At 42.9% G+C, this 24014-nt stretch overlaps 1 protein-coding gene across 7 annotated transcripts in view; it reads right to left on the bottom strand.

Moving 5' to 3' along the window:
* Window positions 1–22780, bottom strand: part of WWOX (WW domain containing oxidoreductase) — a 933724-nt gene extending 910944 nt beyond the window's left edge. For all 7 annotated transcript variants that reach the window (XM_046683790.1, XM_046683791.1, XM_046683793.1 and 4 more), the window contains exons 1-4: window positions 22368–22780; window positions 16377–16441; window positions 15436–15493; window positions 13556–13734 (exon numbers count right to left, since the gene is read on the bottom strand). In XM_046683790.1, the coding sequence (XP_046539746.1) occupies window positions 13556–13734; window positions 15436–15493; window positions 16377–16441; window positions 22368–22474 (409 nt within the window). In that variant the 5' untranslated portion in view covers window positions 22475–22780. The remainder of the gene's footprint in view (window positions 1–13555; window positions 13735–15435; window positions 15494–16376; window positions 16442–22367) is intronic.
* Window positions 22781–24014: the final 1234 nt, after the last annotated feature.

The following is a 24014-nucleotide window of genomic DNA, read 5'->3' as shown; positions in this document are numbered from 1 at the left end:
GTCTTCTCGAGAGTGAAAAAAAGGCTTTAGTATCCTGTACTTTTAAATACAAATAGAAAAATAGAGAAATAATGAGAAACTAACCAGAGGCATACATGTATACAGGGAAATGTGATTAAAAAAAAATTATACTACAAGCCAAATAAATTTAAATGTTCTCTAGAAGCACAAAGGTCAAGTGACTAACAGTTTGGTTAGTATGGAGCTCTATGAGGAAAGAGATTCTGTCTGGTTCTACCCTGAAGACTTGGTACCTAGTACTCAGCCATCAATAAATGTTTGTTGACTGCACAAATGATCGAATAAAGGATATGTTTGTGGCTATGAGCCAGCAAGTCCATGCTCTCCTTACGGCCCTCATGGCAGACCGGAAACCAGCATTCTAAACTCAAGAATCCACAAGGACCAGGCAGGTAATGCAACAGGATGAGATCATGTAAACTAGCCCTGTCTAACTGCAGGGAAACAGCCTGAAGGGGGCAGCACCACTCAGCCTCAGCACAGGTCCACTGGGTGGGCACTGGGATCCAGTGTTTCCAGCTCCTCTGGTTTTTCAAGAGTTAGAAATCAAGATTACTTTTTTTTTTTCCTTTTTCTCCCCAACTCCCCCACCCTGGTACATAGTTGTATATTCTTTGTTGTGGGTCCTTCTAGTTGTGGCATGTGGGACGCTTAACCACTCGGCCATGGGGCCAGCCCCTCAAGATTACTTTCAAGTAAACTATCTTAATTTTGGCAAAGTAATCTAAATCAAAACAAAAAACACTACAGGTCATTTTTGTGTGGCCCAAACCAATCATCTGGGGGCCAGATCCAGCCTACAGACCTCAGTTTACCTTTGTCCCAATTGGAAAGCTCTACTCTTGACCAAATGGCCCCTACCTGGAAGAACGAGCAAGCATGAAAATGTCCCCCTCCCTTAGTCACTACCACATGATAACAACTTACTCAGGAGCAATACAGCGGACATTCCAGACGTTCATACAACATCCTATTTCAGAAAGACTCAAACTGGAGGAAATGAGGCACCAGAGGGCTGCCCCCAAACTCAGAACACTGAGGCACACTAAACCAGATTTCTTCTAGACAAAATTATCCAGCCCTGAGAACCAGTTGGGCAGGGAAGAAGTAGAGTGGGGACAGACGTCTTCAATGCTGAAGTCAGAAGAGCTCTTGGAGATAACCCATCACCTTCTGTGGTAAGCTGAAGACTCACCCCCAGAAGATGCCCATGTCCTCATCCCTGGAACCCTTGAATGTTACCTTAATATGGCAACAGAAACTCGGCAGATGTGATTAAGACAAGGATCTTGAGACGGGGAGATGATCCTGGACTATCCAGGTAGGTCCGAACATCACAAATAAGAGGGAGATTTGACCCCACATTAGGAGAAGGGGCTGTGATGGTGGAAACAGAAAGTGGAGTGAAGCACTTTGAAGGCAGAAGAAAGGACCACAAGCCAAGGAACACAGGCAGCCACTAGAAGCTTCGAAAAAGGCAAGGGAACAGATTCTCCCCTACAGCCTCCAAAAGGAGCCACCCGGCCGACCCCTTGACTTTAGCCTGTGAAACTGATTTTGGACTTCTGACCTCTAGAACTGGAAGCAAATAAATGTGTGTTGTTTTAATAAATAAGTAAACATGTAAGGAACATATGAATGATAGATGCACACATGTGCACACGGGGAAGTCTAAGAGTCTGCGATGAAGACCCACAAACACTACTGGTGTCCCCTTGTTAAGTCCCTCCCTGCACAGGCCAACGGGCAATAAAAGAGAAACACTGGGTAAGAAGCAATTGCCAGACTTGGTAGAAAAAAGGCCCTTGTGCACACAGGCCGACAGCTCCCAAGTCAGCTTTTCAGGCTGAAAGGATGGTATCCCTTGCCAAAAATCTGACTGGGCTCCCTGACTGAGATGTTTCCCTGTACGGATCTGTTACAGCGCTCTCTACCTTGTCAAACACTCAATCTGGTAACTGTACATGAACTTAGAATTGAAACTTCCTTCAATAACAGATAAAGTTGTAATGGCATTTTTTTCTTTTTTTTTGGAATGCAATGATGATCTCTCAGCTGAAAGAAGCTTCTCAAACTCAGCTGCTGCACTGAGAAGCCACGGCCGCCTAGCTGTACAACACATACCTGTAGAAAAACCTGAGGCAGTCAGAAGACATTATGTTGAAAGATGCAAAAAGTTTTGAGATTGCATCCTTACAGCCATTGGTGGCTGACACAGCAGTCTCTCCATTTGAAGGAGATTGATTATTTTCATTCTTTTCCTTTGTGTGATCACTAGGAAAACAGTTTCCAGAATTGAGATGTTGCTGGCAATTGTGTTGATGTCATCTAAGCAATCAGCACCCAGTTCACTCTTCCATTTACATCTGTATTAGCTCTGCATTGCGAGTAGAGGTAAGGACCTGAGCAGGTGAAACTGAAGGCAACCAGGAAGAAAACGTATTGTCCAAGAATTGAAAACATTTCACCCATGAAACCTCAACATGACTACAACCCATGGCCGTTCTCTGCCTCTGCAAACATTCCCTCTTGTTATCCAGGTTTCTGCTCCTGAATATCTGGCTAGAGACACAGCCTGCCAACTCTGGATGGGACAGCATCCATTGAAATGTTCCAGTCATCACCATCATATCGACTGCCCAAAGCACAACGATGCTACTTGACTTCTGGTTACTTTTCCGAACACTGGAGAAGATACTTGCTGAAACCTCTCAGCAGATCCTAACAAAAAAGTATCAAGGCATCCTACTTTATTCCATCCATTAAGGAATCAAATTACTCTCTTCCTCTCTCCTCCATCTTCCAAAGCTAAAGCCACCTCCCGTAGGATTCTCTTTTCTGACACCCAGCTGCAGCAATCGTATAATCATACAGTACGCATGACAGCATCCGCATGTTGTGTTGTATTTGACCCTTACAAAACAGCAGGTGAAACTATTCTTCTCTCTTGATTTTACAAACAAGGAAAGTAAGGCTCACTACAGTTAAGTGACTTGCCTTAGATCACATAAGTTAATGACAACCTGTCTCATAGGGCAGTTCTCTTCCTAACATGTCCCAGTAGCCTCCAATAAAACTCATCATACCTTTTCAAATGCTGATAAAATTCTATTCCAACACTGACACATTCTTTGGCGTGATCAAGCAAATGAGACAGCAAAGTTGGACATTTATACTTCATGGACTATGCAGAATTATAAATCATCACAATCTCAAACTCTTCTAAAAACTATGTCACCGTGATATATTCATTTAAGGTTTAATAGTTTCCTTCCTTCTTTTCCTCCCAAGTTTAATCTATCTTTTTTCTTCCTTGATTGCAACAAAAATAACATCGTTTTTTTTCTTTCACTTGATTTTTTTTTCTGGATGAAGCTACTATCTGATTTCCAAGCAAAAAATATCTAAAATGTTTCCTTTCATACCAAAGACAAGTCAATGCCTAAAACAGTTATTCAGAAAGGTCACGTTAGGACAAACTCACAGATATTATGGCAGCCTTTTGAGGATCCAAGAACCAGGAAGCTAGGAAAACACCAAACTAATTTCAGTAATTCGATCACCTCGCCTCCCATTCCCAAAATGACTACAGTTTATTAAGTGCCTGCAATGTTGAGCAGACAAGTCCTTGGGCACTCTGGAGTTCCCATCTTTAAAAATTTGGGAAAGAGGGAATATCATCCATATTTCATAGATGTGGAACAAAAGTTCAAAAAAGGAAAGTAACTTGCCCCAAGTCACGCAGATGGGACGTGGTAAGGCCACGTTTCAAAACTAGGTCACGTCTGCTTCCTGAGTGAGTACTCCCTCTCCCGCGCCCTGCTGCCTCTCCAGATAGAAACTCGCCACCTATCAAGCTTCCCCCGAATGTCAGCAGAGCTATTTTCAGCCGTGGTACAATTTCATCACGCGGGAGCCAGGCTAGTCAAATGAGATGATGCATAGAAAGGCTCTGAAGAGTTGTTAACTATCATTAACAGAAGGTCCAGGGAAAATTTGGACAACCAAAATAACCAAATGCCACCTACTGTATTATCTTGGCACTCAACCACCATTATAAGCTGGCCAACTTTGAGTTTTCTGGGGTGCTCCCTCCTTAAATGCACATATTCAACAGCCGTGCCCATGGTCTAAATTCAAAGTTTTCAGTGAAGAAAAGTGGGGACTTCTTTCTCATGAGCGTCCTCTTGATTACAAGATTGAATATGTACTTAAAGTAATAGACACTTTGAGATAAATTAACTTCTCAGAGAAGGGGACATTTTGAAAATTAAATTACACCACATGAATCAAGCAATCAATTAATAATCAATACATATCCAATAGTTACACATATAAGATGAAAAGGCAGGCCATAGAATAATAAATACAAATGGCTAAACATACGAAGAGCTGATCAATCTTACCAATAATCAGAGACATGCAAATTAAAGTGATAGTTTAAAAACAATGCTAATTGCCAAGATTGGCAAAGATGCAGGGCAAATGGGCATTCAAATTGATACAAGTTTCAGGGGTGTGGTTTGACAAAAAAATTAAGATATTAAGATTAGGGAACAAATCTCTTGATTCAGCAATTCCATTTCCAGAAAATAAAACTATAGAATAGTCATGGATGGATACAAACATTTAATTACAAAATGTTCATCTCCATTCCATAGCTATCAAAAAGCTGAAATCCGCCCAAACGTGCCACAGTGGGAGAATGGTCAGAACCATATAATAAAACACCACAGAACCACTTAAGATGTTGTGGAATATTTAATGGCAGGGAAAGATGGTCACAATCCACAGCTAAACACAAAATTCACAAAAGAAGGGAAAAATGCTTCGAATCATATATATGCTAAATATGAGTTATTTCTGGCTGGTAAGAATTTAGGGTGATTTTTTTCTGATCTGCATTTATTTTTACTTCTCTGCATTTTCTAAGTTTTCCATAAGGAATACATGTTTTATAACAATAACAAATAATGTTAAATGAGTTAAATGAGACGGTATGTTAAGCAAATCTGGCCTAACACCTGCCATAGAGATGAGCTTGACAGACTCCAGCTCCCGTTCCCCCCAAACTCTTAGCCAACACCTATATTGCAATAACACCAAAGGGGGAATTGGGTAGAGAAAGTGTCAGCGCACTAGTCCTGGTCGCCCAGCAGTTCAGAGATGACCACCTGCCTCGGCCCTCCCTAAAGACACCACGCCCAGCACAACACAGCCTGGCACAGAGCAAGCGTTCACAGATTTGTTAAAATAAACGGGCCGATTTCAGACAGACCGGATGAGCTGCTTGGGAGGAGCTGGGTCAGGACTGTGCACTACCCCTTGGAACAAGAAGACAGCAAGTAGGATGGAGAGGGCCCCAGGCATGGAGTCAGAAGTCTCTGCTCTACTTCTGCAGGCACCCACTGCTCTGTGAACTCAGGCAAGCTACCTCACCTCTCTGTGCTTTCCTTCTGACACAATTCAAGACAGCTGCGAGCAGCGTGGTGCGAAATACGACGTGTATAGAATCTTTGTAAATTCTAAAGAGCTATTAATATTAGACAATATCACAGTGATCAATAAGTACTAATCTGAAATAACTAAGTACATTTTAGAGGTAAAAGTGACAGTGAAAAATATTTTATTAGTTTTAACTTCAGTTTCCATACAGCTATGCCAAGAAAATTCTTTGATTCTGGTTTTGTTCCTCTTTATATGAGATAGTTTGTTCATAGGAAAGGCCTAACTCCCGCCACCTTGCTGGTCATCCCCTCCAACCCAGCGAGAAACCTTACAGACACTGGAATAGGAGCTTCCTCCCCTGCCCCATCTCACACACACAAACACACTCTGTCTCACTCCTGCTCCCACAGGCACACGAACACAATCTCAGATCCTCTGAGAGGCTGGTGAGGAAACCCTGATTTGCTTTCTGAATACGGCTTCTAACAAGAAGGATCCAGAAAATCAAGCAGCACGGCCTGCTGAAGAACTCACAGACTTGAAACAATTAGATTCAAACCATGTCACTCAAGTCACTATATAGGAGGACGCTTTCTATTTACCTCAGCTAGTTGGGCTTGTGTAGATAAAGACTGGCACTTCACGAAATGTGGTGTTACTTACTAAGCCAGAGGAAGATGATAAATTTAGGCAAGAAACTCTAGCTTTTGGAATTTGCCTTTGGACCAATCTACCAGAGCTTTAAGAGATCTTTGCAAGAAGTCCTTCCTGTTGACCCCTAAACTTTATTCTGGAAAAGGCTGAGGACTCATATCTGAACAGTTTGTGCATATGTTGCAGAAAGTGCAAGAAAAGATGCAGGCTAAATAAGCAATGGTCAAGGAGGTTTCAACTGTCAGCATGTCTTTTATTATAAAATCTGTAATAATTCTCAGAATAGCCATCTAGTTTTAACAATTTTTATTTGATAAACAATGAACACATCTGTGTATGAATGATGAAAGTATCTTTACTCTGGTGAAATGGTTTTACAATGTTACAAGTATATTCACAATGCTGTGAGGCTCTTTCATTTTCAAGAGAGAAAAAGTAAGTTGCTAAGAAAAAGAATTATACAAATAAACGTATGCAATATAGTGCATTCACTTTGTCCCCATTTAAAATTTGAAAATAAGCAGCTTTATAAAGCCAAAACGTGTTCTCTTTTCTGGGCCAAATTTCTCTTTGAGAGTTGAAGCATGCGATTAATGGACTGCCTCAAACTTCAGTTACAGAGCCAAAATAAAAATTACCCTCCTTAAGATCTTGTAAGCAGACAGTACTGGCTATTTTCTTCAGGTTAAGTATGGTTTAATATAGCCTGTCTCATTTAAGAAGCATATGCTAAGACCAAAAGGACACATTTTCTTCTAGTACAAGAACATATCATTAATAAACAATCTAATTACAATAAATTACATAATAGTGGGTAAGGCTGGGGTGGCAGGGCAGAGAAACTCTATGGTCTTAGAAAAAAATTATATGATCACCAAGGCATGCTACATGAACCTTAAACAGAGGCATTAATATAAAAATATTACAATTTCCATTCAGAAAAAAAAACATATTATTGATAGGCCAGCACACTCAAAACCAATAATGTCATGAAAACATATGCCCTTGTGTAATTTGGCAGAACAGGCTGCTCCCTGAATACAATGGACCTTTTTACTACATGGATCTCTTCATTCTTGGCATTTTATACAAAAAAACAAAACAAAAGGGGGAGAGAAAGAAAAAGAAACAAACATGACACTAGAAACAGTCTGCAGTTTGAACCTTTTCACCAAGAAGTACGAGACCTAAAAGATATGTTAGAAAAGCAAAAGGCATTATTTAACAGAAATGAAAGCAAGACCGGCTAAGACGAAGAAAACTGCACTGAGAAGCTACCGCTTTTGTTTAACTATACCAAAGAGCAACAGAGCCCTCTAGTGGACAGAAAATACAAATCTATGAAGACTTTTCTCTTTTAGGTTAACTTTAGAGAAAATAGGCAGCACCCTTTCTTTCACAACAATTCTTACTGTATTATGTAAAAGCAAAAGATCAAATTATATAAACTGGGTATTAAGTAAAATAATTTCCAAATTATCAAACCTTATAAAACACTTGTAATCTCAATTAGGGTAGAAATTATATTTTTAAATAGTCTCTAAGAGTTGGAACCACTTTGTCATTGAACAGTAGCTGGCATGACTCTCATTTGTTATGTTGGCACTATAACAAATAAATTAAAATCTAAACCCACATGCAAGTATGAAATTCAACTGATGTTGTGTGACAAAAATTTTCACTTGAAATCTACTCAGGTATACATATTATATTATATCTATATTTACATGTATTTTAAATAAGTTTTTAATATGTGATTACCAAATTATGAGATAAGGCTCACTAGAATATTTCAATTGGTCTCTTCCTGTAGCTATTTAACTTCTCAAATACTCTGATCATGTGATTTCCATGTGCATTCAATGTCTAAGAATATTTAAATGCAAAATGGTTGTTTATAATGTACTAATTCTTCATTTTTATGTAACATCATTCAAGGACTTCTTCCAATATTGTCAAAAATCTCAATAGGTCTTAGAACAAAATAATTGCAAAATTATTGTACTTATAATCTATGGGGATATTGTAGCATAAAAGAAAAGTGGTCACAAATAGTTTTTATTTAAAATGGGAGTTTAAATTCCCAACAGATTATTTAGACTTCTGAGAAATTTTCCATCTACTTGATGAGCAGCAGGTTCTTAAAAAGAAGATAAATGCCACGATCCCACTAGTTTAAGTCTTGCTGACAATCGGAAAGGAAATTGTAATCAGGCATTTCAGGACCCCAAGTGTCATGATCCCATATGAGTAAGCTTTAACCAAGAAAACGGCTATCAGTTAGCTCATGGCCTTTGATTTATGGGATCTTTCGAAATAACTGGAAAAAAGTCAATGGCATGGTGTAGGCTAGAAGCCAAAATTTAGTAACCCTAAGCGTGGGAAAGACAACAAAGAACTAAAGGTATACACAAAGCCACTCAGGATCATAATTGTGAAGTGTGGATTTAAAATCTTAAGAATAAATACACTTTTCTGCATGAAGAAAAGTAATTTTCTTGTATTACTGTAGAACTGGTAGAATTTACACCAGATATGAATTCATCATGGTGATGATTTGCAGGATAAAAGAATATGGCAACTATACTTCACACTAATTTCAACACATGATTTAGGAACAAGACCCCAAGCTTTAAAAAACAGGATCTCTAAGCCAAAAACATCAATTTCAACATTATACTACAATAACATTTGGGGATTCCCGCATGGCAATCTGATACCTTCGTTTTGTTTCAAGAACAAATTTAGGGGTGACTTTGATAGCTTAAGCATGTACTTTTTATATCTCAAAATATATAAATTTTTACACTGAAGTACGTGTGTGTGTATATACACATTATTAGAGTCCCTGTAATAAACCTTAGGGAAGTGATTATATAATATAAATACCAACAGAAAATTGAAGCGTCAGTCCCAAAATACATTTTACTGGTATACACCAAGGTGGCAAGCTTGTACTTGTTTGAGGAAAAAACCAGTTTTGTTCTTGTTAATGGGTCCTCTGGCTCAAAAATCGAAACCAGGCCAGGCTATTCTAGATTTAAAGTCACAACATTTGATGTAGCCCAGTGTTACAAAGGTTCAAAAAGTCAAAGGAACTTTTCATCCTGACTAAACTCTGAAAAGGATTTAAACACCAAATTTTAACCACTAACGGTTTAAGATTGGAAGATAGGAAGAAAGTTTTATCATCATTACCAATGAACATTAGACTGAAAATACCTCACTTGCTCATACTTAACAGTTTTTAAACGGCTGTTTGACAAACCCTGGTTTCACTCCTTAACTACCATGCAGATCGCTCTGTCTGCTCACTGCAACAGTCTGTATGAGTCCCAACAAACGCCCCGTTCACAGGAGACAGGGAACAAGGCAGGTGCTGGCCCACGTCGAGCCTTCACTTAATCTCTCACTGTAAGGATGCTGCCTTTGATGAGCACATGCCAACCCTCAGATTCAAGAAGGCAGTATTTTACACTGAACTATTCATATGCAGAGCCAAATGAGCTCGACTGACAGGTTGAGTTTAGAACAGAAGCTATAAGATTTTCCACAACGGGAAATTCCCTAGCCTAAAAAACGCCCTCTCCTGAGACTTCGCAGTAAGGTTTGTATTAAAGGATCACCATGTTGAAGCCATTTCCATTCGTTTTCACCATATCAGAGCCATCAGGCCGCTAACTCCAGAGTTGTAACACACTGCCCCTTCCTGCTCAGAGCTATGTGGAGCACACAGAAATGGTTCCTCCCTTGCCTCTACTGGTTAGCAGGCGGGACTGTGGGGTTCCGGGCCTCTTGGTCTGCTAGTAGAAGCTTTGGGTGAAGAGATGACTTCCCCCTGGATACTGAGATGCTGATCTCCACACAGAGAGGTCCACAAGCTACAGCTTTCAATCTACAAAGTTCTTCGGGTTCAGAATGCTGGTTAAACAAAGGTCAAGGAGAGAAAAGTTAGTTTCTGAGGAGGCAACATCCTAATCCTTGCAGCTCCCTAAAAAGAAGGGGAAGAGCTAAGGCAGGGGTGCAGGACACTGGTGGGACGTCCCCAAAAGCTACATATGATGTGCTGCCACAATCTTCCTCTGGCCTGGCAGCATCTGGTTTATCTAAACTGTGGCAAATTTAGAGAATGTTGGGATGATCTTACTTTGAAAGGAATTAGACCATCTAATGCAGGGGTTGGCAAACTTTTTCCGTAAAGGGCCAGATGGTAAATATTTTAGGCTTTGCGGGCCATATGGTCTCTGCCGTAATTACTCAATTCTGCTGGTAAGCCGAAAACAGCTACAGATAAAATGGAAGCCAATGGGCGTGGCTGTGTTCCGATAAAACTTTACGTACAGTCAGGCGGGTCAGATTTAGCCCAGGGACCACAGTTTGCTGACCCTAAATCTAGAGAGCTGAATGCAGTCAACAGCAAAAGCTGGCTCCAAACCTTAACTGTAAAAACAGAGATTTCATGAAACCACAGTGCTTTATTCTAACATTTCCTCAGAATCTTTCTATCTTCCAGAATCACCGGTCTTTTTTGAGTTAAGTAGGAATCCCTCCAACTGCATTAGTAATATAAAATATTGAAAATTTAAAATAGACCTCGAGTGTCACTTAACAGCCGGGGGAGGAAGACGAAAAGGAAAATTCTGCTTAGAGGCCACTGCAAAGGGGGCAGTGTCCTAGCATGACCCTGAAGCTCCTCAAGGAAAGGTGTCTCCTCTCACCACCTGACCGTCCCCTTCCACAAGAGAGGGCCTCATCATTGGCAATTCCAACAAAACAGTGCCTTGTGGGGAATTACAGAAAGAATCACTAGAAGCAGCAGATTTGTAAACCAGCCTTTGTAAAGCAAATTAGGGTACCTGTGTTTTCAGTCGTGGAGTCATCAATCTCACAATAAATACTGATATGTTCTGTTCCAGCCCACTCTGCTTCAAAGAGAGCAGACATTCACAAGGCTAAAGATTGAACAGTTAATACACAGAAAATGGGCTCCCTTGAGTGGCAAAAGGAAAGTGAACGCCAGCACCACGAAAGCTTTGATAGAAGATGACTCCTGAATGCTCAGAAGTCCTGGAAATGAAGACGCCTGATTTCACTCTGCATTCAGCTATTTCATTTGAAATGGGGAGAAATAAAGCAGTGATAGCAATTTATAAATTGGCATGTTTCATAGCTCAGTAGAAGGAAGGGCTTTATCTAGAAGCCACAGCCTCCTTGGGCAAGGACACTTTCTAAGGCAGCCACGCAGGATATAAAAGCTAAGTTAGTTACGACCAAAAGCCACATGTCTATCTTCAGCCTCTTCTTTAAGCCTGACACCACTGCTGCAGAGTTGAAGTTATTTGCAAGGATTTGATTGCCTGGAATGTTCAGTACGATATTATTTCAAAAATTAAGAATACTGATCTTCAGCACTCACCTAGACTTAGTGGAGAGGGGAATTGGGGTGAGGTGGCAGTGCTAAAGGCAATTTCTGAGGGAAGTTTCGAGCTGGGGAAATAGTAGGGGGTGTCTGAATAGGAAGAGCTGGTTGCCCTAAGACCTTCCTCAATATCCTTTCTATCCTGAGCTTTCCAATTTGCTGCCGTATCCAACTGGATCACAGACACTTCCTTGCAGTGTCCACAAAATAGATAATGGACGTCAGGAAGGAAAAGTCTTCAAGGGGATGTGGGAGCTTTGAATAGGCACCGAGTTTTCTCAAGGAGGTTCGAGGTTCATTCTGATCAACAACACATTTCTCCTCAATGCTTCAGAATCTCCTTCTCCTTTTCAATCATGATTAAATACCCAACAAAACAGAGCTCTATGTATATTCTGGACCAGTTCTATTAGTCCTGTATTACAATGTCATAAGCCTGATGTTACAAATCTTTAGCAGAGCACTAGCCAATATCCAAAGGTCTGCTATCCAATGTCAGACAAAGTTTGAACATTAATGCAGAAAATCACCAGTAGTCACAAATCTTACTAATTAAAGGAAAAAACTGTCTAGCCAGAAGATTAAGGGGATGAGATCTTTTAGCTAATTTTCTGGTTAACTGAGTGTTAAATAAAAAGAGATATTTTACTTAAGTCTTTAAGTCCTTATTTTTTCTTAATTATTCTACACTGTGTAGGTCCACACTCTTACATAATAGTAGTCAATGCAATCAACACAACATATTGTTTCTTGGGTGACTGAGGATCTAGCTATTATTTTTAACATAGCATCATAAGTTTTTATATCAGAATTTACCCCGATACAGTTCAGCAAATTAGACTGAACATATTCTGATTCCAGGATGAGGTCTGAGAGTTGATTTTAAATCAATCTCTTTTCATTTTTAAAAAAATTCTACCTGCTTTTTTGCCTTAATAGGCAAGTGGGGTCAAAATTTCGCTCTGGGACTGCAGCTTGTTAGATTTTATTCTCTGTCCTATAAAATACCTGATCCTCTGAGAATGTGTTTACCTCCTGTGCTTGCCCTGATGATGCCAAGGAATGTTCCTGGAGGTTCAAGAAGGGGTCATTGGAAATTAAGACAGAGAGGAGAGAGTGCAGCAGATACACAAAGGGGCAAGGAGAGGAAGCCTAAGAAAGAAAAGGCCGACAAAGGGGGGGCGCACTGTGGGAGCTGTGAGGGGTCAAAAGGACAGAGGGAACTTGCCAGAAGACAGCTGAATGCAAGTCCACTTTTTGTCTCTGTAAATTCATCTGAAGATGCATATCCTTACTCAAAGGAGTTGGTTCTTACCAAGTAAGATATTGATGCTAATGGACCAAAACAAAAATAAAGAGTAAAATCACATGGAGAGTTATTGGGCAAGCATCTGCTTTGCTGCTGTTTCTTTAACAGCCCGTGATGCTTAGGGGAGGACACCTCCTCGAGCCACCTACCTCGTGATGGCCACAGTGGTTAAAGATTGGCAATTAAGAGGGTTAATTTAGAGCTTAAGACAAGGACTAATTCTCCAACTTTATAAAGAAATAACATCCCATTCCCAAAGAAAAATGATATTCTCAGTGACCAGCTGAAACCTGCAGTCTCTGTTGTTCCAAAGTCATGATGCATTGTTGTTCCCAATATTCCATTACCAATCAATTTTGGCTTGAATAACCCAGGTAATTGGAATACGTCCGTACACAACACAGACCAGGTCAGAAACCCTTAGACGGAGCCTGTTGTCTCTAATCTCTGAATACCAAAATAGCCACAATCTTTTGCTGAGTGTTCAGCTTTCAGAGAACTCAAGGTCGGCCCCCACACAGCCTTCCACGATAACACTGGGATTTAAAAAGAGGCCAGGATTTTAACGAAAGGACAGCTGAAAAGGCTATAAATACATTTTTAAATTAGAGAATCACTATATAAAATTTCATTATAGTTAGATTCAAGTGGATTTCAGTATAGCAGTGACAAATAATAATAATAAGTGGAAGTTAATGGCCTACCTATTCCTGAATTAGCTCCGGTCACCACGACCACTTTGCCAGTGAAATCCCGGCCCTGGAGTATTTCCATGGCGGTAGTGCTGGCATCATATCTTTGTCTGGTGGTGGGCCTTGTAGGATTTTCATCCACAGTAAAGGCCAGCCTCGGGTCCAAATAGGTAGTTCTTTTGTTTATATGGCTGCAAAGAAAAGGAGAATGCAGTGAGCCCACAGCAGTGGACACAGGCATTTATAAATAAAAGATAATCTTATACTTTAGGTTGGGCAAACCCAATTTTTCATGTACTAAAACGGCTTACTCTTAACCCTGGAAAGAACAGGGTCCATTTAGTGTATCTTCTGGCCTCCAGAAGGATAACATTCCTACCTAGAAAGATAGCCATCGAATCCTTCCCTTCAGAACTGCCTGTGAAATACACTGTAACATACAATAAGTACTGCCTGTACCCTTAGATTGCAAAAGAGAAGGTTTTGTTTTTTTTAAAATTCATGTAAAGGTGGCTATAAGATCTGTCAGTCACTCTTTTCAGTAGATTTCAATTAAATCTCTTAGCCCTGTACAAGGGCATAAGAAGACTGGTAGAGAAGGAGAAAATTCAAAATGATAGAAGTCTTAGTAGTAAATATGAAACTAGTCAACTACCAAAATTTTCATATTGTTCATGTTAACACCGTATTCATACCACCTATGACCACTCTAATGTCGATTTGGAGTTGATCTAAATCTCGTAGAAACAATATTAAAATATATTGGTACGTATGGATTAATAGGTTACTCCTTATAGAATTTATTTTTACATTTTAAGTGTCTTCTTGGGATTTGAGATAAAAACCCCAAAATATCTTAAAAACTATTAAGAACTCTCCAGAAGGAAACAGATGAGATTTCATGATTTAAAATGTATTTTTAGTTTGTGTGTGTGTATGTAAAATTATATATAGTTTAAAATCTATACTTATCATGCTATAAATACTAAGACCCAAGAATAATCCAACTTTCATTTGAATTATAACCATAGCTGCCAGATAAGCGTTTTGACTCCAACGTTATACACAGAAGACAGGGCTGTGCTGTGCTGAAGCCAGCTCACACTGGCTTGCAAGAGCCAAATGTGCATTTCCCTTCCCCCCTCCTCAGTGACTTCACCTTAGTACCTTGAAATAGGCTATGGTGAGAGTATTTGCACCATGCAAACAAATCTGGGATTGTTCCCCTAGAGAGCTGATTGTTAGACATTTACCAGCATACCACTGTACCAGGCTCGGAAGGGTGAGCCGACTAGCCAGGGCAGCAAATGCCACCTGCCTTCTTTGGGGCATTGTGGGGACTGAATAAGCTAATACTACAGGTACAAGAGGATCATAATCATGCCTGGCTCAAGCCATGTGCGAGACAGGTGGTTACTTCTGTTGTTTGTTATTGGAATTTATTCTGAAGACAGTTTTACACACAAAGATGCTCAAAACATTATTTACAATTATAGATGCCCAATAATAAGAACTTAACAACATCAGTGCCCAATAGGTAATTTGATAAACTATGGCATATCTATACAAAATAACACTGCATAGTTGTTAAACATCATCTTCTTGAAAAATATTTAAGGATATGAGAAAATGGTCATAAGATTTTATACAGAAAAGAACAGGTTACTAAATAGTTCACAAAGTATATTCCCTACAATTTTTTTTTAAAGAAAAGCACGTGTATAGAAAACAGACTGGAAGAATAAATCCAAAAATTGTTAAAAGTAGTTATTCCTGCTGATAAGATTACAGTTATGTATTATGTTATAGTTTTCTACAATGTATATTACTTATACAAAAAATTCCTATTAAAAAGCAAAACGGCTGAGAATAGTTTCTATGTAGATACTTACTCGACAAAAAACACCTGCCCGTTCTCATCAGTTTCTTGTTCCCATCCATACGGCAAATCTGAAACACAGTGAAGATTGACAGTCCACAAGCGGCAAGGGTCAGGGGAACAGACGCCCAGTCCCCTACGCCCTCCCGCCCCTTCCCCCTAAACCCAGGCCACCAGCCCCACAGCCATCGGTCTGCCACTCTCAGGTCATGTGTTCCAATCGTGGCAGCTGCAGAAGGCCCATTACCCCAACCCAACTCCACATTTCTGCCTCCTGCTTCGAAAGAAAACCCTTTCATTCTTGAGCATTCTTAAATGCTCCAATCAGCTCCTGCTTTTGACAAGAACCTTACTAGTTGCTGCAGTCAACATGAGTTCTCCCTTGAATGGACTCACAGAACGCATCCACGTCGAGCAGGCACCCAACACCATTTGTGTGCTGGCTCACGAGGACTCTTATAAGACATGATGGAGCTGTTTCATTTTTTCCCTGCGTACATGTTGTCTTTGAACTAGACCCTAAACCTCCTGAGGGCAGGGACCTTCTTATACTTCTATTCTGTGGATCACACCCTGACCTGGAGGCACCTACAAGTCACGGTGATCTTTATGGAATTCCATAAACCTGGTACATTTACCTCCTCATAGGAACCAAGAACAACTTCACAAACAGTGCAACTACAGGAAAACCTAATAAACTGTGAGTCAAAGGCCCCTACTATTTTAATACTTTCTTATTCAAAAAATCATCCTCACCACTCCACCCCAAGTCTCATCACCTCCTTCTGCCAAATCCTATAAGCTCCTCAGAGTGAGAGTCCAGTTCCTTGATGGTTCCCTCTTAGAGAGCCTTCCCAGAGTGACAGTGACCTTCACCCCTCTGTCTGTAACATTTTCCTGTCTAGCTAATGCCTTAAATACAGTTTCTTTGCTTTATGACAACACCATACAAACCTCCTGCTATTCGTTTTCTTTTTCCCGTTTTCGGATGTTCCCACTGAGTCTTCTCTTCAGTGTGACTGTTAAAAAAAAATCCACAAAACAATAATAAGTAAAAGTTACACTTCTAAGAATTAATCAACTGCATTAAATTTGTGTCTCTTCCAAATACTACTACACTCAAGAGTAGTAAAGCCAGACATTCAGAAAGAAATAGTCAGAAGATAAATGTGACTGTTTGTGTCAGGTCAAACTCGCTGGGTTGGAGGGAGAAGCAATCATGGAAAGCTCCTTTATAAGCCAGCTGTGGAGGAGGCGGGGGTAGGGGGCACGTGCAGGAAGCTGCCAGGACCCCAGGTGCGGGTCAGCTTCAGGAAGCTCGCTGAATCACTCTAAATATCTAGCCAGGGCAGCGAATGCCACCTGTGTTTTGCTTTATCTTTGTTTTAGTCTTATTCCAGGATAGATGGACAAACTTCCACCTAATTTATAATCCTGATATTGAGATATCATTAGACAAAACATTAATTTTCTTAAATGTTTATTCTTTCCACAGCTATAACTACAAAGTGTTTTTTAAGCACTGATTCCTAATTGCTCCCATTAAGAATGCAGTAACACAATCCCATTGGTCACCTAGCTGTGTACCTTTGGTCACGTTACTCAACCTCAGAGCCCCAATTTCCTCATCTGCAAAAAGGAAACAATCCTAGTCCTGATCTCAGGGGGATGTTATGAGGATGTTGTATATAAAAGGTTGAATACACTACCTGGCATATAAAAAGCCCTAAAGTGCTAGCTATTATTTTAAACAAATCAAATATACAAACTAGTCTGATTTCTACGCCAAACTTAGCATTTTATCTCAGAAGAACACAGAAAGTTATAATTAAAATCGTGAGCCAGTAACAGACTAGAGACATCTATCAACAGGTGATAAAGTATCAAGGAAACATAAAATTACTTCATCAGGGAAACAGCTGGATGTTGCAAGAGGCATTCAAAAAGGAGGCTGATTTCCTAAAAGTTCATATACTCATGCCAAAGTAGAAAATAATATTTAATCACTGACATGTAGATGATAAAATTTGAATATGCCTTCCCTATCAATTATTTTAAAGAGAATAAATATAGAGAGCAGGAATTTCCTGTAAAATTTTGCAATTTTTTTTGGAAAGGAAAAAAGGAACTGCTGGTTTCTGGTCTGTTTTTGCAAACTCTCAGTGGCTGGGGCAGGGCCACCGTGGACACTGGACTCAGGAGGCTGCAGACCTGAGCCCCCGTACTGCCTGTGTTCCATGAGCCAGTCTCCCCAGCACCACACCCACCTCATGGAGCTCTTGGAAAGGTAAGAGGCAGCATACCTGTGAGAGTGATTGGTGACTGGTTAAATTATTGTAGAAACACAGGGTACCAGCAGCAAGGTCAAACTCCTACTTCTACCTCAACCACCATCAAATCCTACTTGCAAAAGGGAAGCCCTTATCCCTAGTAAGGACACCTGCTCCTCCACAACACGACTCCTGCTTCTCCTGACAAACCAAAGGGAAGAGTGATCAGATAAACCAGGCATTGGCAATGACACACAGCGTTCCTGCTCCTTCCTTTGCAGTGCCTCATGCTTCTTCAAGGATGTTTACAGGTGTGATTATATATCCTCTGGCTGACATTAAAAGTAGTTTTCACCCCACAGGCACGCATCAAATGAGCTAAGAGCTGAGCTCCAAAAACACCTGCCTTCAAGAATCTACAAAGTGGCCCCCGTGACCAGCAGGCTGACACTCTGCCGCAGGCATGCTGGTGAGTAAAGGACACCCCAGGCCTGTGTCCAGGGTTCCTTACCCTCAGCACTCCAGACACATGGGGCCAGGTGTGGGGGCTATCCTGTGCATGTTAAGATCATCAGAGCATCCCTGGTCTCCAGCTATGAGATGCCAACATAGCACTCCCCAGAGCTGTGGCCACAGAAAGAATCTCCAGAGACTGCCAACCATCCCCTGCAGGGCACAGTGTCCCTGGGGCACAATCCCAGGCCTAAGTGAAGCGAAGAAAGCGTAATTTGGTAGCAAGGATTCCAGAACCTGACGCCCACATTTTCTGGGTCTTCCATCATGAGTATGTGCCCTTAAAGAAGTTATTTAACCTCCCCATGCCTCAGTTTCCCCATCAGTAACATGGGGATAATGACAGCACCTAATTCTTGGGGTTACAGAGGACTGAATGAGTTAACATGTTTGAGGAACCAAGAACTGTGCCTTTCACACAGAAGGATTATTTTAAATAAAAACATATACAAAAATTAATTAAAAGGTGTTCTTTTTAATTGTAACCTAAAATGAATTTTTAATGAACAGAAAATTATAACACATGTCCCCAAAGTGTTATCTTATTTCCCCTTAAATAGAGGCCCTCTTTTATTTTTTCCTTTCTTTCAATAAGCTTTCTGTCATTTAAAGAGATAATTAACAGTGATCTTAATTTAAACCAACGGGATCAAAATTAAATTCATACCACATTACACGGATATGACTTTCAAGATTGCTCCTCTAAGATTTCTTCTTCTTCTTTTCTTTTGGGGCAGGAGGGGTGAGGAAGATTTCCTCTGAGCTAACATCTGTTGCCAATCTTCCTTTTTTTTTGCTTGAGGAAGATTAGCCCTGAGCTAAATCTATGCCAATCTTCCTCTATTTTTTGTATGTGGGATGCCACCACAACATAGCCAACAAGTGGTATACGGCTGCACCCAGGATCTGAACCTGCAAACCTGGGCCTCTGAAGCAGAGCACACCAGACTTAACCACTATGCCACGGGGCCATCTCCTCTTCTTTTTTTTAACGCATAGTTTCTTTAAGTTAAGTGGGAGATCCAGAGCCAAATGTGAAGAGAGCCGGCCTTATGGATAGGGAACCATCTCCCCACAGGACAAGGCCAGCCAGCCCTCTGGCTGCCCAAAGGCCTGGGCTTCAGAAGCAAAGGGGGATGGGAGTGGAGGACCCAGGATAGCGCAGGTGACTGCAGTGACAGCCCTGGCACTGAGACCTTGTCCTTCTGTTCCATCTCCTGGTCTAGATAGAGGGGCTGCTCTGGACTGTGCCAGGGAGGGGAGACAGGCCCACTAGCTCTCTCTGGTGACAGGTTCCTCCACGGCTGGAACATCCTCTCCCTGGGTCCAGCTTGGTGGGCCCTGGAGCCATACGATGCGTGTGCTTTTGAGTTCTATGAGTGCAGTGTGGGGCACGTGGGAAAGCATGAGGAGCCAAAAGAACCCAAATAATAGGGGTAGGCGAGGCTATGAGGGGATCCACAAGATCCCAGAGGTCTCACTCAGGGCTACTGCCTGTCTCCTTGGGCCTGGCCCTGCTGCAATGGAAGACAATTTGGAAAAAGGAGTGACCTGAAGGGTAATCTTCTGAAAGCCCACTAGCAAAGTTTCCCAAGCCCCAAGAGGACAAGTGTGCCTTCTAGAGGTAGGAGGGTGAAGAAGAGCCAGGATGCTTGCAGGTCAGGCGAGATCAAGGAAGACTGCTAGGAATCCAGGGTTAGGATCGGTCAGAGGCATCTTTCAGCTCCAAGAGCCAAGGAACAGAGGGCCAGCAGAGAGAGGTACCCCCCAGCTGGAAGCCAGCGAGGCCTTGTCACCACACCATAAACAACGGGGCCAGACAGTCCAGTTTGAAATCTAAAACACTGGTTGAGGGGAGCTTTTTGGAGACAGTACATGCACCACTGAGTCCCCTGGCCATGGGCTCCTCCGAAGCTCTCAGACAAGCTGGCTGGGTGTACAGACCTTTTTGAGTGAAAGAAGAGCCCCGAGCCCAAACTCTGGACGCTGTGTAGGCAGGAAGCATGTGGGAAAGGTGGTTCAACATAAGGCACAGCGGGAACAAGCCAGGGTGAGCTGCACAGGCAGCCTCCAGACCTAATGCCAGGCTCCAGGAAAACCTGAAGGGAAGCCAGGGAGCCTCTGGGGCAAGTGGCCTGAACAAGAATAGGCCTCACAGAACAGAAGGCAGAAAAGGGCTCCAACAGCCAGGAAGCGGGTCGTGTGCACCTCTGTGTTCCTGAGGCCTAGTATGCCACCTGCTCACGGAGGCCTGCAGTAAATCTTCACTAGATAAGCTAACTTACTCATTCTGCATGGATTTATTTTACGGCTGCTGGGTGCTAAGTGCTGGGGATACAGAGGTGAACAAGAAAAGGTCCCCGCCCTCATGAAGTTTACAATCCGGGGGAGGCAGAAAGAGAGAGAGAGCAAACCAGGAAGAGGATGGATAAGACAAGGACAGACAAGACAACAAGGTGGGTGCAAGGCAAGCTCCCCTGGGCTGTGATGCTGAAGCTCACTCCGAGGGACGACAAAGCCCTTCACACAAAGATCTCCAGGCAGAGAAACAGCAAGTGCTCGTTCAGGAGCTGCCTGCAGCCTAACGACTCCCTGCTGAATTGTCCCTTCAATTCTCCAGAGCAGAAATTATCTTTCTAGACACAAATCTGATGTCACTCCCTGGCTCCAAATCTTCAGTGGACTCCTGAGTCCTGACGAAAGACCCCAGCTCCTCCACGGGGCAGAAGCACCTCCATAAACTGGGTCCTTCCTCCCCTGCCTCAATCTTCACATCCCTGCACCACCACATGGGCCAGGCCCCGGGCCTCTGTTCTGTCTCCTCTACCTGGGCACCTTCCTGCCCCCTTGACCCGCCCACTTCAACTGGTGCTCTAAGGCACAGCTCAGGTGCCAGCTGTGACAGGTCATCTCACCCACTCACCCACATACCTCATGGAGACAGGCTGCTGCTCACTACAAACACTGCCAGGAAAACCTACGTGTCACTCCAGCCTATAAGTCTGGGCACTCACTAAGGGTGACAACTGGGTCTTATTCATCTCAAAATAACCAGCACCCAGCAAACAGCCCAACAGGTGATAAGATCCCAATGCGTCTTGAATGAATTAACTCACCAAGGTTTTTGTTTTCTGTTTTTCTTTCTACCAAGCCACCAAAGACAGCACTCGTTCACAACCTTGGGTTGTGACCCCTGGGAAGATCTTATACCAATGCGGGGACAGGGACCAATTAAATGAGACTCTCTGGAGGTGGGACCCAGGAACAGATATTTTTTATGTTTTCCAGATGTTGCAAATCACTGATTTACATCCATGTTTTTCAAAGCCAAGTGATAACCTGCCCCATCTGAAAAGCCCCAAAAAATAGATTCCCCACATTGGGTGTCTGCTGTGTAAGGGTCTCTGTGGAGACCTGAAATCTGCATTTATAACAGTCCCCGGGTGATTCTGCTATCAAGCCTAGGAGGTGCTGTCACAGCTGCAGAGACAGCAGAAAGGCCGATAGTTACTGAGCAGAGTACTTATTAGACCTGTGCTAAGTGCTTTATGTACAGTGCCTGAACTAAAACTCCATCAGCCCATTTTACAGATGAGAAAACTGAGCGTTCCTCCACTGGCCCACGGTCACACAGGAAGTGATGGCAGAAACGGTCTGCTGGTGTTTCCAAAACACTCCCAGAAACTATAGTGAAGCTGTATTTTACGTATATACGCTCGCATATATATGTATTTATACGTAGCTATATTACGACATCTGTTAAAAGTACATACTCCTAGGTCCCCACTTCAGAGCCCCGAGGACGGAGCCTGGCATCAGTATTTTTTTCTGACTTTTTTGGGGCGGCGGGGAGAAGGGGATAAGGGCGGCTTGCTATCACTGCACCGTGCAGAGCCGCCTCCTGAACAGCAGAGGGTGCGCCTGGGCGCTGCCAGGCGACCCCGGCATGACCCAGGGCCCAGGGGGCCGGCTCCTCCGCAGGACCCTGGAAGCCTTCCGTCTGAAGCTCTTTAGCAATCACCCCGCTTCGCCCGCCCGCGCCCCTCCCTGCGCAGGGGGCGTCCGAGGGCAGCGCAGGGTCCCCGCACGTGACGGCGCCAGGTTCCAGGTGCGTCCCACTCCAGGTGTCCCAGGCCCGGCGGCCCCCCTGCGGCCCCCTTACTTGGCATAGTAAACCCAGCCGTCCTTGGTGGTTCTCTGCTCCCAGCACGGGGGCAGCTCGTCCTCGCTGTCCGTGTCGTCCAGGCCCGAGTAGCGCAGGGCTGCCATGGCGGCAAAGCTCGGTCACTCGCTCACTCGCTCGCCCGCTGCCGGTCTCGGCGCCCAGGAAACTCACTCCCGCTTCAACCGAGCCCCGCGCGTCTGGACCCAACCGCTCGCGCCTGCGCACTGCGCCGCCCAGAGCCGCTCAGCCGACTCGGTAGCCGTAATCCAGGCTCCGGAGTTTCACAGCTGCCAGCGTAAAAGGGGGCGAGGCCTGAGAAAGAAGGCGGTGAAAGCGCCGACGAGGTCACACTCCCACTCGGCTAGAAGTAAAAGCCGGGGGACTTTCTATGGCTCTGGCGATGGAGCTGAGCTTCGTCAACCTCCCAGCCGCAGGGAAGGGGCGTGGACGTCCAGTCACTGTCCAGGACTCCGCCCGTTGCTGGGCGACCTGTAATCACTTCCGCATTGTTCTGCCCAATCCTGCGGGAGCTCCAGCAGTGGGGCATCTTGGGAAATGTAGTCCAGGCCTAGCTGGACTAGATGACGGAGCAGAAAGGAGGGACGCGGACGGTGGGTTTATGGGCTCTAACCTCTCCTTGTTTTAGGGTGTTATGAAGAGTGAACGTTCCTGCTCACAAACCTTGCAGAGTTTCCATCACCGAAGGTGATTCGCAAAGTGTGTTGTGCTTGTAAACACATTATAAATCGTGGGGAACGTTAAAAATGCAAATTCCCTCACCTTCGGATGACCTGGTCTGGAAGAAGTTTCTTCCGGCCACAGCATAGTTCTGTTGATGATAAAGGACTGACGTTTATAGAGCGCTTAATTCTGGGGCAGGAATTCATAGACTCTCTCTTTCGTATACCCGACACCTCTGTGAAGTGGGCACAGTTAGAAGAAAGCAGAGCAGTTGAGCCCCTATTGCTGTATTACAGTTATTTATTTATCTGTGTGCTCCTCATTAAACTGACAGCACCACATCTGTGCTGCTTTCTATGGCTAGCACTTGGTAAAATGCCGAGACCTACAAGTTCATTGAATCAAGTGAATAAACAAATGAGTGAATGAATGTGATTCCCTAGGTTTGGCCCTCTATAAATCAACCTGTTAAAACAAAATTCCCAGTTTACAAAGTGAACTCTCTCAAACCTCTTGGAGAACCAACAAGTATCCTATAAACGTTCTGTGTCAAAAACCAGAAGCCTATTTTCAACTTGGCCTTGCCTAAGCAGTTTTCCAGAACATTCACTGCTTGGAACTTGCCCCCCAGCTCAGCATTACAGGGAAATCTACTGACTCTGAATTCTCTGGCTTAGGTCTCAGAAGAATGCAAGCCTCCATCCAAAAAATTATATATTTCAAAGGGGCGGGGGTCGTGGGGGGGGTGGGGGGGGCAATGTTGCTTCTTGTCTTCTTAAGTCCTGAAATTGAAATTCCTTTGGGGTTCCTGCTCTGCATGCTCTTTAGGGGAGACACTCACTTTCCTTTGAAATTGCCCAACCAAAAGCTAACTTAATGAAAGCACGGTTTAGTACAGTCTGATTATCACATCTCAGAGCTATTGAAACCTCTCTTTCCAAATCCATATACATTTAAATAAGC

This window comes from Equus quagga, chromosome 13 (assembly GCF_021613505.1).
Source record: "Equus quagga isolate Etosha38 chromosome 13, UCLA_HA_Equagga_1.0, whole genome shotgun sequence".
Taxonomy (NCBI): domain Eukaryota; kingdom Metazoa; phylum Chordata; class Mammalia; order Perissodactyla; family Equidae; genus Equus; species Equus quagga.
The sequence above is the reverse complement of the archived record's forward strand: the minus strand, read 5'-3'. Positions and strand labels throughout refer to the sequence as shown.